At 39.1% G+C, this 17,737-nt stretch overlaps 1 protein-coding gene and 1 long non-coding RNA gene across 4 annotated transcripts; one reads left to right on the top strand and one right to left on the bottom strand.

Moving 5' to 3' along the window:
• Positions 1-580: 580 nt before the first annotated feature.
• Positions 581-14,799, bottom strand: slc39a9 (solute carrier family 39 member 9). 2 transcript variants are annotated; one of them, XM_017476898.3, is made up of 7 exons: positions 14,091-14,799; positions 9,716-9,824; positions 8,055-8,249; positions 7,899-7,967; positions 7,675-7,760; positions 5,243-5,377; positions 581-2,177 (listed from the first exon to the last, which is right to left on the bottom strand). In XM_017476898.3, the coding sequence occupies exons 1-7, from the start codon at positions 14,184-14,186 to the stop codon at positions 1,950-1,952; spliced, it is 918 nt and encodes a 305-aa protein (XP_017332387.1). In that variant the 5' UTR covers positions 14,187-14,799; the 3' UTR covers positions 581-1,949. The 2 variants fall into 2 exon arrangements, with proteins under 2 accessions (XP_017332387.1, XP_017332386.1); XM_017476897.3 differs by having other exon boundaries at positions 8,055-8,252; positions 14,091-14,798.
• Positions 14,800-14,931: 132 nt separating this feature from the next.
• Positions 14,932-17,072, top strand: LOC128633570 (uncharacterized). Of its 2 annotated transcripts, XR_008396984.1 has the most exons (3): positions 14,932-15,101; positions 15,942-15,999; positions 16,605-17,072. It is a non-coding gene; the product is annotated as an uncharacterized LOC128633570 (long non-coding RNA). The 2 variants fall into 2 exon arrangements; XR_008396983.1 differs by lacking the exon at positions 14,932-15,101 and having other exon boundaries at positions 15,112-15,999.
• Positions 17,073-17,737: the final 665 nt, after the last annotated feature.

Below are 17,737 nucleotides of genomic sequence, written 5' to 3'. Positions count from 1 at the left end.
GGTTTGATGTGTTGTGCAGTCCGAGATGCTTTTCTGCTCACCATGGTTGCAAAGATGATTTGAGTTACTATTACTATTCTAGTCCTTCTCCTCTGATCTCTCTCAACAACATGGAGTTTCAGACCCTCCGCTTACAGGATGTTTTTTAAAAATATTTTTGCACCGTTCTGTGTAAACTGTTGCGTGTGTAATTCCCAGGAGATCAACAGTTTATGAAATACTGAAACCAGCCCATCTGGCACTAACAACCATGCCACGGTTAAAGTCACAGTGATTTATTTTTTCATACTGAGGTTTGCTGTGAACATTACCTGAAGCTCTTGACCTGTATATGCATGACTTGCTGATTAGAGAACTGCATTAATGTCCAGGTGTACATGTGTTCCTCAAAAAAGTGGATGGTGAGTACATTATAAGCCTATAGTCCTCATGTATGAATCTTTAAATCTTTGCTTTGCCACACTCACATTTAATTAACTCAGAAATCCAGAAATAATGCCAGAATCCTACTAATTTAACACAGGTTGTTTCATTGGCACTAGAAGTAACTTTGACACAAAATAATCAGGACTCGTGAAAATGTAGCATTATTGTGATTCAATGTAAATTTATTACATTACCTTACCCATCACATGAATCAACCCCATTAACCTTTGCCATTATTAACTGTACTAAAAGCCTGAGTATAAACTCAGTACAGGAGGGCTACAAGTGAAGTTTTCATTAAGCTCATCTGACTTATTTGTACACAATGCATTATATACAGAGGTTCTGCTTTGGGCAGGCACCACAATAATTACAGTAAAAGCATCCCACCCTGACCACATCAGCAGAGCTCAGAGATGCTTCTCAAAGTGAACAGCAGCTGAGTGTGAGTGACACGTAACAAACACAAACAAGTAAAAAGCTCAAGCAGCTCCTTCTAGCCAAATAGCTTCCCCACAATTTAAACCGCTATTAAAATAGCCAGCATGTTAAATAATTATACACCATTCTACCACTCATTACCTCTTTTCAACATTACCTATGGTCCCTTGAGTGTATAAAAGCCTTCCATCGTTTCAGCTTTTCACCACCGGAAATAGACACCATTTCTATTTCACTATTTTGTTTAAAAATGAAATATTCAAAAAAAATTTGGCAGATTAGAAAATAGATATTAAGTGGATGCTGTGTAGCGACTACACCTAAGAAACTTTCAGAACTATTTGTTCAAGATGATAAATTAAACAAAACAAAATCCTCCTCCTCAATTCATTAGAACAGAAAATACTAATCAACCACAAGCTGTATGCTGGAAAAAACTCTATTGCTGCACAAATGTCTACATGTTATGGCCATACAGCTCAGATATGAAGTCTAATCTGAAGCTCAGACGACTAACACTATAAGTCACATGTGAAGAACCAAGATAAACTGTCATTCACTGAATCCATACTGTTGTGTAGAGAGAAAAAAATCTGAAAGAAAACATGGAATCACATTCAGAATAAAAAGTTTCCGTCACGTGACTCAAAATGGTTATGACACTCACCACAAATTATATATATATATACATACATATATATAATATATATATATATATATATATATATATATTCAAAAAAATTAAAAAAAAAAAAAAAAAAAGTTGTAGTCCACTGTTACTTTTGTTAAAGAGAAACATTTCAGAAGACACAATGGAAGAAAAAGAATGTGTAGAGTAAGGAACAAAACAAAACAAAAAACCTACCATAAAAAGCATGAACCTGTGGTATCACTTGTTTATGTACGGTTAATGCCTGTAATCAGCACATAGAACTTTGGGGTTATGGTCATGTGATCTCACAGTTGCCCGATAAGTCCATTTCTGTGCTGCAGATCTGATCCATACAGAGGCATGATGAGATAAATTGGCCACCACTTTTAAAAGTCCACTGTTCACGACAGTCTTTTTTTTTCCTCCATTTTTAGTGGTGGTGGCCAACGGAGAGCACGAGAGGGATGATGCAGCCTATGACGAGTGCCAGCACCTCCAGCTTGCTCAGTCCTTTTCCCCCTCCGGCCGAGTGGCTGTGCCCACCCATTCCTCCGACTTCGGGCAGGACGTGCACCGTGGCAACGTAGAGGAAAGTGCCAGCCGAGAACAGCATGGCCACTCCTGTGGCATTGACATTAGACAGCGCCTCTTTACTGCTCTGGATGGAGAAAAACGATGGAAGTATTAAGCAAGAGTTGGGTGCACATACACGTCATGCGGATATAAATCAGGGGTGGACAAATCTTAAATTAATTCGCTAACCCACTGAACAAGTCAGTGTGCTTGCTCAGAGGGAATTAACTAGGCTAAAAAGCACTAATTACTAATCTAACTCAAAAATAGGGCAAACTAATAACATGAATTTATACAGACTGTGGAAAGTAAACAAGTACTTGAATCTATGAGGGGGTGTGTCTTCATGTAGCCATAGTCTTTATCCTCTGGTGATGAAGCATCATATACTATATTGGCAAAGTATGTGGACACCTGACCAATCACATCCATGTGTGTTTTTTTTTTTTTTTGTTTTTTTTTAAATTTCATTCCAGATTTAGTCCCCTTTTGCTGTTATAATAACCTCCACTCTTCTGCAAAGGCTTTTGGAGCATGGCTGTGGAGATTCGTGCTCATTCAGCCACAGGAGCATCACTGAACTCAAGCAGTGTCGCTCAGTGAGGAGGTCGTTCCAGTTCATCCCAAAGGTGTTCAGTGGGGTTGAGGTCAGGGCTCATGGTTAGGTGCAGGCCACCCCAGTTCTTCCACACCAACCTTGGCAAACTATGTGTTCACTGAGCTTGCTTTGTGCACAGGGGCATTGTCATGCTGGAACAGGTTTGGGCCCTGTAGTTCCAGTGAAGGTAAATCTTAAACCACCCTGGTGGTTCTTAATAAAATTCAAAATAATAATAAAATTCTGAATTCCTCATTTCAGTTTTCAAACTTTTTTTTCAGCTTACATTGCTGTAACTAATTTGAATTGCAAAATAGATGCATGCTTTCCTTTTTGTCATTCAAAAACCATTGAAGGTGAAGATTTGTGCACCTGATTGTGTGTCACACCTGATTTTTTAACTAATTTCCTTCATTTCAATACTCAAGCACCCAGAGAGAAAACAGTTCTAGCAGTGTTAAACCATATGATTGCCCAGACATGCGTCTCCAGCATGCAGCCTTCAAATCCTCTGATCTTGACGTTTCCTGGCAATCTTATACTTTATTAGTTATTGTTGGTTGGTGGTCAAGCAATTATCTTTCTGAATCGTTGTGGATACATATAGAAATTTGCCAAACCTGGTGAACAGTACTGTAGCTGATACTACTTGTATATTCCCAAATAAACTATATTAGCTGTGCCAGGATTTCTTTTTAGAGAAAGAAGCCTCTATGGGTCTTTTTGGTAAGTATTTTGATGGAACAAACTGGTTAGACATGTGATATTTACACAAAACTGTCTTAAAAGGACACAAACACACCAAGCTAGACCCTGCAAGACTTGATATTAGATATAACAGGGTACTGCTGTCAGACCGGTCATACTCCCATTCTTTATTTATATATTCTTAAACAAATAAATTAATAAAATGTTGCCAGTTTATTATGTAAGGAATAAAACATTATGTGCTATTCTAGAAAAGAAAAAAAATCAACGACAGGGTGGTGTGATGCACCACAATGTGAAGCAGAGCTACATTTACTACACTGAAGTTGATTACTTTCCTATAGCAGCATGCCAAAACGTGTTTTATTCTCCTTTGCTTATGACTTAATTGCTTAATTAATTAAGTGATCATACATCATACTTAACAATTTATAGTTACATTTAATGCTGTGGAACATCCACAAAACAAATTAGTTCCTGTTATCATTTACATTATAATGATGTGTGTGTGTGTGTATATGTCTCCTTCATCACTCTCTCATGTTTTGCTTTCTGTATGTTAATGAGGCAAAAACACAGCTTGTCAAACTAAAGAATCTGCAAAGCCCTCGGCTCTTAAGATTTTCTCATGCCAGAAAAGCTAAATAAACGTCTCCACACAGAAAACTTCACCGTAACCCAAATGCAAAGAATTTCTTTGTTAATTATAGCATGGTTTTTTTTCAATCTGGTTATTATTGGTCTTAGATGATGTCAAGAGTCCACCATACAAGTCCCTGTAAATTAGCTGTTACTATGGAAACAAAAAATGTGTTAAAAAGCACATTGATATAATGATTTGAATTACAGCCAAACTAATGTCAGAGCTGCTGCTCTAGAAAATTAATCAGCACCTCAGATGTGTGTGGGATTCAACAATGCTGTGGTATAAATGCACCTTCCTCATACCTACCAAAAGTATATTATTTTATATATACATATATATAGTACTTCTATACTACACACTGTACAAACGTTTTGTAGAGAGTTACTGAACGTAGTCCATATGCTGCATTATACAATTTGGTAGTGTGTATGGTCAAGTCAAGTGGGTTTTTTTTTTTTTTAATAGTCATTTCTCTATATAGCCTGTATACATTTGAACGAAATGTCGTTTCTCCAGGACCATGGTGCAATAAGACTACAAAAAGTGCAAATACACCACTCGTCTCATACTGTTTTGTATTTGCACTTCATGTAGTCTCGTGTACTGTTATGTGCTGCACCATGGTCTGGGAGAAATGACATTTCGTTCCAATGTATACAAGCTACATAGAGGAATGACAAAAAAACAAAACAAAAAAAAACAAAACAAAAAAAAAAAAAACACCCTGTTTAACTTGACTTGTTGGTCGGAGTGCATTAGCCAATCAAACAAAAGTGACAATGACACAGATTAACACAAATTGTGCCTAATGCACTTGAACAAGCACAACACACACTACCAAATCAGGGTTACTGCTGTGCTGAGATGGTCCACTAGCCAAGAAATAAAATGTTCCCGCTTCATTATACCTAATAAACTGGTATTCCATCGCATATGTAACTGCACAATAACCTCCGCATGAAGAATATCATGAAATGCAGAGTGTGATATACAGTTGCCTTTGTTTCTCAGGAGCATTTCATAGTTACAAAGTTAGTAAGGAACAGCAACAGTTATGAAGCAATACGCATTACCAATACTCTATATTTAATAACTCCACATTATTCTGACTGAAGCTCTAGATGTTTTTTCTTGACAGTATGCTACCTTTCATTGGGCACCATTTGTGTTCATTCTTCTCCAAAATAAGGTGTCTTACCTGGCTGAGGCCTAGGAAGGTGATCATAGACATAACAGGAGCAGCCAAGGCAAAGACCAGCAGGTGCTTTCTGATTCGGTTTCTCTCTAAACCCGCGTGCATTAGGAATGAGACGAGGCCAAAGGCAGCAGGCGCCTGTCGAGCACAGAAAGAAAACACTAAAGCAACACAGAGGCTCACGTTTCCTCCAGCAAGGGCAAAATCACAAATGATATTCTTTAGATCCTGATCTAGACTAAAACACGAAGGCTGCACAATAATGGCTAAAATAAAAACTAAGCAAATGTATCACATTTATTCAGTCTGTGCAGTGAAAAATACACAATAAGCCTGAATTCCTTCTTATGTGTATATGAATGAAAATGCACACACAAAGCAACTGCAATGAATTTTGGTTTTAAAAAAAACAAAGTTAAAGTTTAAGAAGAAACAGAGCATTCTAGAATAAAAAAAAAAAAGTTAATTATCAGCAATGCAAGCCAATGGCTAGAAGGAAAAAGGGCAGACCAAAATTATCTGCTTTTTTAGAAACTTTGTGTACTTTGCTAGAGTACACTGCAGTTACTTCCTGGATTCTTCTTTATTCATATAAACCACAGAATAGACATCAGTATTAACTCAAGAAATCCGGAAATATAACGAATTCACACCATAAGTCCTTAAATAAAGTTATGTGTAATAAAGTGGAATGGCACAGGAAATAAGTATTGCACACACACTGAAATGTATTTAATACTTAATGGAGAAGTCTTTGTTTGTAATGACGGCTTCAAGACGCTTCCTGTATGAAGAAATTAATTGCCCGCAGTATTCAGGTGTGATTTCTGCCCATTTTTCTAAACGTATTTTCTTTAAAACTTGTTCAATTGGATTCAAGTCAGGTGATTGACTGGGCCATTCTAACGCCTTGATTTTTTTTCTCTGAAACCAATTGAGTTTCCTTTGCTGTATGCTTTGGGTCACTGTCCTGCTGGAAGGTCCACCCACGTCTCATCAACATGCTGGTGAATGGCAGCAGATTTTTCTCCAGAATCTCCCGGTAAAGGGCTCCATTCATCGTTCCTTCGATTATACGAGGAAGTCTGCCAGTACCATGTGATGAAAACCAGCCCCACACCATGATGCTTCCAGATCCAAACTTCACTGTTGGTATAGTGTTTTAAGGGTGATGTGCAGTGCCATTTCTTCTCCAAATATGGTGTTCAATTTTGCTCTCATCTGACCAGGATACACTCACCCAGTATTTCATAGGTTTGTCCAAACGAGCTGTAGCAAACTTTAAACGAGCTTCGCCTTTTCTTTAGTAATGGAGTCTTGCGGGGTGAGTGTGAGCAGTGGAGTGCATTGCCTATTGTTTTCTCTGTGACGATGGCACCTGCTGCCTCCAAGAGTTTCTGGAGCTCTTTCTGATTGGTCCTTGGCTCTTGGGCTACTCTTCTGACTATTCTACAGACTCCTGGTCAGAAATCTCGCGAGGAGCTCCTGTGTGTGGCCGGGTGATGACAGAGTAAAGTTTCCACTTGCAGATCATGGCCCCAATGGTGCTTTCTGGAGGATTCAGAAGTTTTGAAATATGTCTGTATCCGATTCCATCAATATGTTTCGCAACAATAAGGTTGTGAAGGTCCTGGGAGAGCACTTTGCTTTTACCCATCATGAGATGTTTATTGTGTGGCACCTTTTTATAGACCATCAATTTACCAACCCAGCTGATATTAATGTGCACAGATAGGGGGTATAATTACCTATGGATTTCAGCTGGTTCCATGCCTTACCTTGTGTTGGAGAACTGCTTTTTCTTAGCATTTTCAATACTTTTTTCCTGTGTCATTCCACTTTATTACATATAACTTTATTTATGGACTTCAATGTTGTGAATTATTTATATTTGCAGATTTCTTGAGTTAATACTGATGTCTGGTGAAAATTTCATTCGAATAACCTCATTGGAAATATATTTACTGAAAAAAATGTTGATGCGTCCAATACTTATTTCCCCCACTGTACGCTTCCATCCAGATTCCATCCCATCTTTACTTCTGATAGACTCTTCCTCTCTAAGATACTCTTTTCATATCTAATCATGTTACTGACCAGTTGCCAATTAACCTAATTAGTTAAAAAATATTCCTCCAGCTGTTTCTTTTTAGTAACACTTATTTTCCTAGCCTTTTGTTGCCCCCATCACCGTCGCGTTCTTTTAGACGAGTTGCGGCAATCAAATTCAAAATTACCTTATTTTTTCCTTAAAATGGTACATTTCCTCAGTTTAAACATTTGATATGTTTTCTATGTAAATAACATATGGGTTTATGAGCTTTGCAAATCATTGCATTCTGTTTTTATTTACATTTCACACAGCGTCCCAACTTTTTTTGGAATTGGGGTTGTAGTTTACAACACAGCTGCACAGTGCTTAAAAACGTCTTTACCTTATGAAGCATGATAGCCACGAATACAATAAGCTGGACGCTCGTCTGAGAGGTAGAAGCTGCTGCTCCAAGTGCAACTCCGTCAGCTGGAGAGACAAACACATCATGTACGATTTACACACGTCCTGGCAAAGCAGGATCTTATGAAGCACGAAGGACTTTGCTTTATCCAATCACACACAACAAAACCCTTTGGAGGATTTGTCTTGACCCTATTCATTCACCTGCAGCATGGACAACCAAACCAAGCGTAGTGGTGATTTTAGAGCTGGCTGCCCTCGCTGCCTCTGGATCTGTATGAAAATAGAAAATATCCTCAGAATTCAAAGTTCATCAAATCAGAAATGATACATCTGTGAGTCCGTGTTTGGCACACTGACCATCGCCGCTGTGTATGTGCGAGCTGCCAATCTGGTCCACCAGCAACATGAAGACAAATCCCAGCACCAGAGAGACACCGATGAAGGCATGGAGCTCCTCATGACTGTGCGCATGTTCGTGACTCGATCCTACCACCGACTCTGCAGCTTTCTGATCCGGCGCGGACACCTCGGCCTGACCGTGAGCGTGGTGTCCTGCTGCACGGAGAGCAATAAGAAAACAGTGACAATTTGCTTTTAAATGCCTTAAACTCATTGCAGTGTTGTAACTACACACCTATTAGTTTCACTGCAGAAAGAGAATCATTCATTGCAGTTAATGAACAATAGGCAAGTCAAGTTGACTGGACAGAGCTGGGTTACTCCATGAAAACTGCAGCCATTCAAATATATATAAATCACTGGCAATAAAATTTAACATTTCAGGGAATATTTCTAAATATCATGATTAATGTAAACAGTTACACTTTCAGATCATTTCAATGTCATCCGGCTCCGAACTACTGTCAGGGCTGCAGTAGGAATCAACATACTCCGTCCAATCAGAATTGAGCATTTAACAGCACTGTGGATTAAATAAGAGCTGAATAACTAGTTTAAATAACTGACTCTGGTCCATTGAATGGCAGTGTTATACCTTGGGTGTGCATTTTTTTTTAATTATTAATTCAACGGACCAGAGCCAATTATTCCACTTATACCACAGTTACCACACCTCAAGAAGTTGTTCAGATGTTTCATTTCAAGACATTTGTCAGGTTTTTTTTTTTTTTTTATGCATTAAAAAGGGGGGGGGGGGGGGGGGGGGGGGGGCACGACAGCAAATGTGACTGCAATAAATCTAAATTGTCTGTCAATTTGCTTGTGTGCTGTGGTGGACAGTAACTTCTCCATTCCGGTGAAGTGATATGGAATTGTCCTGTGGTCAAGTCCTGCCTGAAAGTACTTTAGCTGTGCATTAACTGAAAAATAACTGCACACCTTAGAATGTCATCCAATCAGAATAAAGTATTAAACAGTGCTGTGGTAGAGCAGATAATCTAATATGATACTAACATCCTTTTAATAATATAGTGTTGCCCAGGTATGCAAAACATCAGCGGAATGACCGTACCAGAGGCAGGAAATATCAACAGTTTTTTGCTGTTCCTGTGCAACATCGATGCTGTGTCAACATAAACTGTATTCACAGCAGTGGAATGGATTGTCTCACATATAGAAATATTTAAAATAAGAATCTGACATTGATCAAATCAGCATTGCGGGTCAGCATCGGCCCTTAAACATGCCAGTATAATAACACCAATACTCAGTATCAAGATGGTGGATAAATGTTAAGGGTTCACCAATCTAAGTCATAGTGCAATTATTTAGTCATATTTTTGCTTTCATTTAGGTTGCAGTAGAGTCAGAGTATTTCACTCAAACGTGCAAAAAATAAAGGAGTCAGGTTTTATCAGGTGTGGTAGGAGCAGTTAATCAAAGTGTCTTCTGAGTGACAGTAGGAGCTCTGTCTGACCGGTTCTGTAATCAAAAAGGTATACAAACTTCAAAGCCTTAATATAAGGTTTTGTTTATTTGAGTGTGTGTGTGGGTGTGTGGGTGTGTGGGTGGGTGGGGGGGTGTTTGTTTAAGAGAGAGGAAAAAAAAAAGTGACTCACCCTCCAGGACCTCCTCATACAGTGCATGGACTCCCTCAGGAATAATGACAGCCAGGGCAGTACCACATAGCAGACCTGCTCCCAACACCGTCACCAGCTTCAGCTTTTCCTGAGAATTAAGATTTAAATACTGAACCAAATTTATCACAAAAAAAAAAACCCAACAACTCATATATACACATACATACACATACACACACACACACTTCTATATAACACCAGTTGAATTTAGATTGGGGTTGTTACGGTTTGTGTCACGGAGTATGATCAGACAGTTCCTTCACTTTATACTCTTGTATAACAAAGATTAAAATGCATTTCCATCTCTTACCTTACTCCAGTGATTCTCATCGTAATTGAGTCCCCAAAATCCCCTCCCTCCGGACTCCCTGTTGATCATATCTTTGGTTTTCTGTATAATCCACTACTGATATCAACATGATACATTCCTACCTCTGCTGCCACTCCTAGCATGTTTGTGATGTTATCACACAAACCAGCTGTCAGATGCATGCATTTACATTCACCGCATTTGGCAGATGTCCTCATCCAGAGTGACTTACTATTATGTCATTTATACAACTGAGCAGTTGAGGGTTAAGCGCCTTGCTCAGGGGCCCAGCAGTGGCAACTTGGCAGTGCTGGGATTTGAACTCACAACCTTCCGAGCAGTAGTCCAACGTCTTAACCACTGACATAACACTTCCCTAAACAAAAACATAGCTATGTTTCTAATACATATTCATGAAACAACTATGTCCAATTGCTTATTTTTGGCTAAGAAGAATATAAATACTTTAGCATTTGCTTTCTGATGCTTGTTTTCGGAACAGAAGTAACATAGTGAGTAAATGTGCCCCGTGCCGCACGCAGACCAACTAAACGATAATGAGATTTTCATAAACGATTATTATCAATTAGTTGTTGCAGCTCTAATTCTGATATTAACCCGATTAAGACAATACTTTGATTAAGAATCTAGCATGTAAACAGCGATTATTGATGACCTTAATCCGACTAAAGTCATACTCGACATAAACACAAATGGAATTAAGACGAGTGGAGTATTCCTGTTTTAGTCGCATTATTGAAGTATATTACAGACATGTACACACCTTAATCACACTATTAACGTCATGTGGGTGTTTTCACGGCATTGTGCGACAGGACATGTACACACACGGCAGTGCTCGACCTTTTGACTACAAACAAGAGAGCACGGCTGCGTCCGAAACCGCGTACTTACCTGCTACAGTATATAGTAGGAGAAATACATGTATCTCGGGTTACACGGTTTCGGACACAGCCAATGGCTTCAAGCAGTCGTCTATTAGCACGTATAACATGACAAATAATTAACTGCACTTGAAGCTTTCATAAAACTAAAAATGAAACACCCAAAACTGTATACGGTACCATAACGAAGACCCACTGTATGTTGATAAGTGAAATTCTGGAGGAAACGTCAGACGGCGTGGTGTGGGGACGTAATGACGTGTGCTGTTAATCCATCTACCTTCTATAACATGTAAAACGAGAACATGAAAGGAATGTTCTAAGAAGATAGCACCTTAATCATAATATTGTCTTATTCAGAATAAGGTCAATAATTAGATTACTGCTGTCCGTGTAAATGCAGTCAGTGTACGGCAAAAACAACAGAACTGGTCTTGAAGTTTCAATTATTTCAGACGGGACTGTGGCTTATGCAAAAACATTTTGTTATATATTTGTAATAATTTTAATATAAATTTTCATCACTGGCTTGGTGATTAATACTGTGATATCTTTCAGATAACATTAAGATGTCAAACCGTGCCACCCCTAAAGCTCATAAGTTCAGTTCTATTAAACAGGAGCTGATGGCTCGTGTGAACTTTGGTCAGAGATTTAAAGCTGACTCTACTTTTTTGCCTTGCAAACATCATTGTGCTGTTGCTTTGTTTGTTTGATTAAAGAAAATACTTAGAGCAACATTTTTTGCATGTTGTAAAATTCTGCTTTAGCTAATGAATGTCAGTAGAAACCTAAAGTTAAATTCCACCACAATGACGGACATAATGGAGAGAAAACTTCTTTTAAAAGCAATCACTCCACAGAAACTGCTCTGCTTTCAGTCACTGAAGCCTTACGACTAGCAAGAGCAACCTCTAGATCATCTGTTCTCATCCTACTCGACCTCTCTGCTGCTTTCGACAATGTGAATCATCAGATCCTAATGTCAACTCTCTCCAGCCTGGGCATCACCGGAACGGTTCTGCGCTTGGTGGAATCCTATCTCTCTGACAGATCCTTCAAGGTATCATGGAGTGGAGGTATTTCTGAAACTCAGCAACTCTCAACTATCATTCCACAGGGGTCAGTTCTGGGTCCACTCCTCTTTTCTATCTATACTACATCTCTAGGGCAGGTGATTGAGTCTAATGTCTTCTCATATCATCGCTATGCTGATGACACATAGCTCTATTTGTCCTTCCAGCTTGACGATCCATCTGTCTCTGCACGTATCTCTGCCTGCCTGTCGGATATCTCGGTCTGGATGAGGGAACACCACCTTAAGCTCAACCTGGCAAAATCTTGAGCTTCTCATCATTCCAGCCTGTCCTTCAATCAACCACAACCTCACTGTACAGCTCGGCTCAACCACACTCAAGCCAACCAGGATGGCCAGGAACCTTGGGGTGATCCTCAATGACAGCTTGACTTTTACAGACCACATCTCAACAACTGCATGGTCCTGTAGGTTCATCCTGTACAACATCAAGAAAATCAGACCCTACCTCACCGAACAGGCTACACAGATAATAGTCCAGGCTCTTGTTATCTCAAAACTGACTACTGCAATTCACTACTCTCGGGCCTCCCAGCCAGCTCCATCAAACCCCTTCAGATGATTCAGAATGCAGCAGCACACCTCGTCTTCAACTAGCTCAAGAGAACCCATGTTACACCCCTCGTCATATCCCTCCACTGGCTTCCTGTAGCAGCCAAATTCAGGGCCGTGATGCTCACCTACAAGACCTTGTCTGGAACAGCACCCCCTACCTCAACACTCTCCTGAAGGCTTACGTTCCCTCACTTAGTAGTGCTTACTCAGCGTGGCTCAAGGTCCCTTTCAAGAACATTCAAACTAACCGTTCCTCAGTGGTGGATTGAACTTCCAAACTCAATCCGGACCGCAGAATCTCTCACCATCTTCAAGAAACAGCTAAAGACCCGCCTCTTCCGTGAACACCTAACCAACCCATTAAAAAAAAAAAATAATAAAAAAATTACTCTGGCACGTACACCTCTACTCTGCGCACTTTGCTTCTTCTGGAACTCAATTAATGGATCCTGTATAATAGCACTACTTGTATTGTTCTCTGCTTGATACATCGCTTTGCTTGTATTTTCTCATTTGTGAGTCGCTTTGGATAAAAGCGTCCGCTAAATGAATAAATGTAAAAGCGCAACCATTATGCTTTTTAAACTTATCTAATTTTGTTTTAGAGGTTGCATACAAGAGTTACATGCATCCAAGGTAAAAAAAAACACTTTAATGTGCTCATAATTTTAATTGCAGCATTACATTTTTTCCCCAGTGTCACAAACATGAGCCGTTCTAAAGGATTCGTTCTAAACTCCTCCTTTCAGAGCGCATACTCTGCTCTGATTGGTCAGAGGTCCCAGTCTGTTGTGATTGGTCTACTGCTGTCAGCGTGTTTCCAGTTTCAGCTCTATCTGTTCGCGAGCAGAAGACCAGAGTCGGGGCTTTTTCTTACAAACCTACGTAGGTTAGTACAGGAAGTAAGTCTGGAATCACTAACGACTCGTTTCAGCTGTTCAGAATCGATTCCTTCTTTTGGGAGTCAATAACCCTGTTTGTAGTGCGCTTTGATTTTTGAAACTTTACAGATGTTTTTACATTCACAAACAGCTCTATAACACACTACATGAAAGGTCATATTTGAAAAACCATAATAGGTGCACGTTTTAATAATAAAAAAAGACTAGAAGTTGAGGTAGCTAAACAAATAGCTAGCTACTATTCAGATAAACAAATACCTAGCTATTATTCAGAAAAACAAATAGCTAATGAATATTCAGGTAAACAAATAGCTAACGAACATTCAGATACACAAATATCTAGCTATTATTAAGATAAACAAATAGCTATCGAATATTCAGGTAAACAAATAGCCAACGAATTTTCAGATAAACAAATATCTAGCTATTATTCAGATAAACAAATAGCTAGCTACTATTCAGGTAAACAAATAGCTAGCTACTATTCAGGTAAACAAATAGCTAGCTAATATTCAGGTAAAGAAATAGCTAGCTATTATTTAGATATTATAATGTTGTGTGACATTATACTAAAAGATTAACTCACCTCTGAAAAGTTGACAGCCAGAGGAATTGTTCCTGCAACATAACATCCCACTAACATGGCCAGAGAAAGCAGGCTTATTGAACTGAAGTCGTCCATTTCCGATGGCTATCCGAACTAGCTTCACTACAAATCTACTGCACAGCCTCTCTGCTAGCTTAATGTCAACACAACACCCTGTATCCGTCTGTGTGTTAAAGCGGCTGTATTAACCAGCACCTCACTGCAGCTGATTAAAACGTGTTTGTGACGTACAATTAAGACTAATAAAGGAAGCAATGTCAATAAAAAAAAACGTGTGTTCTTCGCCCTGGTTAGCAAATTAGCGCGCGCAACGAAGGTCTTTTACATCAAATAATCCATTCAATGTAATTCAGACATTAACACACACACTTTTATACACACTGCAGCAGTCACACTGAACTAAACACGACTAACAAGTGCACTCAGGCGGGTTTGGTTTCTTCTGTTGTTGCTGCCACAGTGGCAAAAACCTGTAGCTCCTTCACTTCAACCTCAATAAATTAGCCTACCTAGCCGACTAGCAGCACGTTAATTACCCCGTCATCCAGTTAGTTTCTTAAGAGACTGTAACCAACGACATTATTATTAAATTAACCGCGAAAGGATAGAGATTAAATCTCCGCCGTATTTCTGCAATCCCTGCATTAATAACTGCTCGCTTGGGCTTCAGCTAAACGCCAGCTGGGAAACGCTGTAACGTTGGCAAGTTGCGAGTACTTCCGGATCACAGTTTTCAAAATAAAAGCCCACAGAGATTCTTTCCTAAATAGCACTATGGTCCCTATATTACCGCACTACGTAGAGGATCTAATTAAAGGCATGTAAGCTATACGTAGTGCACTATGCACCAAGTATAACGATAATTGGGGTTCAGCCAGGTGGTTATGTTCAGAGAGTAAGTTGCTATGGTTACTTACCATGAAAGTCCGTTCCGTTTTTGGAACCGAAAGTCCGAAAGGTTATCCGTTAACTCTGAGTAAACTTAGCCAGGTTAGTCGCATAACCTGCTTTCTGGAACACCCCCCCCCCAAGTCAAACATTTCTGAACATTAAATGAATTTAATTGGGATTATGGGGGAAAAAATTGTTATGATTCCATAATTATTCAAGCATATTGCTGTGAAACCTTCAAATGAGTTCTTTTGAAAAGTAGTTAGAGCACCATTTTTGAAAACAAGAATTATTCATCTGTTGGCTCAAATTTAGCCTATTACCCAAAAACATTTAAAATTCAACTTAGAAGCCAATACTCACATCTACCTCTGAGCCCAGTTGGAGATAGAAAAAATACACCAGCCGTGAGTGAGAAGAAGCAAGGGTCCAGCTTTATTGTTCCATTCCACCACACAAGATCCACACCGATGAGAATTCTCAGAGGTGGTCCCAATCCCCTGAGCTTAAGCTCCAGTATTTATACTGTATTTACACACTAAATAACCCATATGTTTCAAGAAGACTATGATCTCACTACCAATAGGGTTAAAAAAAAAAAGAGCTCATTTACCTTACTCTTATGTTCCAGAAAAGGGCTATTTCACTTACACATAGAATTGAAACCAGGGGTTTTAATTTACACATAAAATCAGAACCCAGGCATTTCTAATAACCCAGAAAATAAAAACCCAGAGTTTCCAGTTACTCAGAGGATCAGAAACCAGAGTTTTCAGTTACCCAGGGCATCAGAAACTTCCGTTTTCAGTTACCCAGAGAATAGAAAGTGGAGGAGACTAAACAATCTAATGGGACCTTGGTCTTATTGTTATCTCGAGGGGGGGCAGTTTGACCCAGCCACCCTTATAACTGGCTCCTCATGGTTCTCTTAAAATTAAGGCCTTCCTTGCGAGACGAGAATTTTAATCTACAAGAATCTTCACCATCTGAATCATGAGTAAGTTATATTTTCCTGTATTCCTAATTTTTATTTTCATATTTGCTCTGTATCTCTTAATATATATATATATATATATATATATATATATATATATATATATATATATATATATATATATATATATATATATATATATATATATATATATATATATATATATATATATATATATATATATATATATATATATATACTGCTTGAAAAACCGGTTTACTGTACTTCCTACTTCTTAATATCATTATATTACCCTTCTACTGTCCCACATATCCTATTATTCTGGTTTTCATAAAGAGTATATATATTATTATTATTATAAGATATTACCCTTAAAATATCTTAATATTCCTTTTTATTATTCTTTTATTATTCTTATAAAGTTATAATAGTCTGTGTGTGTGAGAGAGATTGTGTGTGTGTGTTATGTCTACTTGCCCGCCCTTGACTGTACGAGGGTGTGTGTGTGTGTGTGTTTTAGCAGTCCTCAGCTCGTACACTTCTTTCGACTTTTTGACTAACAACCCATAGTGTACTACTCTTAAAGATCTTTAAAGTGTTTTTTCCAATTTATCCACATCTGACTAATACCGCTTCTGTATGTCTAGGTGCCGGTGCCCGTCGTCAGTCGCTTCTCTCTCCATTACTGGACCTGGATCTGGATCTGGATCTCGATCTGGACACTCATTACCAGCTTGTGCATCTCACTGCTGATATCATGATGCTACTTAACTATCTTCGCAGCACCCCCCCTAGGAATGGAGATCCGGGGTTCCCCCCTCTTCTTTGATACAGAATCTGCCCCGTGAACGTGCGTGTTGACGCCTCTACACAGTCAGAACCCCCCTCCAGCTTCCAGTCCGAGGATGATGTCGTCTTCTCTGATCCGGGCCCCGACCATTCGTCCCTCTTCTCACCTACCAGTCCGCCCGACTCTCAGTGGTCCGTTCACTTCACCCTCGCTGATTTCCCCATGTCCCCAGGACGCACCCCATTTTCTTCCCCCTCTCGCTCTCCTCCAGACTACGCACCCACCCGTCCTGTGAATTACCAATAAAATTACATTTTTACTCATACTAAGTCTCCCTCATGTTTATTTCATGTCATTTTCATCCACAACACATCATTAGCACATTTTGTCTGTTTATGGACCTGAGGTTATTTGTCTGTTTATTTTGCTTCCTAGTTTGTTAGTTTTTTTTCTTCTTCAATTTTCCAATTTTTCAGTTCAATTATGATCCAGAAGACGATGTTAATTTAGATTCTACATGCATTCGATGGGCTCGATTAGAACCGTAATCGGGTCGGGCCCAGCCCAAACTTATTGCCAAATGTGTTTGTATGGGTTTCCTCTAGGATCTCCAGTTTCTTCCCACTGTCCAAAATATGCAGAATGGCTACATTAATTGTCACTAAGGCTGCATTTACATTGCAGGTCTTGATGTCCATTTCCTATTGGTTGACTATATCTGATTTTTTTTTTTTGACGACCTGCTTACATCTTATTCTAAAAGTGACCCATATCCGATATCTGCATTTACACTATACACTTCGTGAAACAACCCGAGGTAGGCACCACCGGAAGCTTAGGTCGGAAAAGAAGTAAAAACAGCGTAAATTGCAATGGACACAGATGAAAAGATAATACAAGCTTTTGCTTTCCGCACCACATTTAAAGGTAAGCAAAACACGGGCTTCTTAAGGAGGAGAAAAAAAAAGAAGAACGCCGTTGTTGAGAGTT

Source organism: Ictalurus punctatus, chromosome 9 (assembly GCF_001660625.3).
Source record: "Ictalurus punctatus breed USDA103 chromosome 9, Coco_2.0, whole genome shotgun sequence".
Classification (NCBI taxonomy): Eukaryota; Metazoa; Chordata; class Actinopteri; order Siluriformes; family Ictaluridae; genus Ictalurus; species Ictalurus punctatus.
Note: the sequence above shows the minus strand (reverse complement) of the source record. Positions and strands in the feature narration are given on the sequence as shown.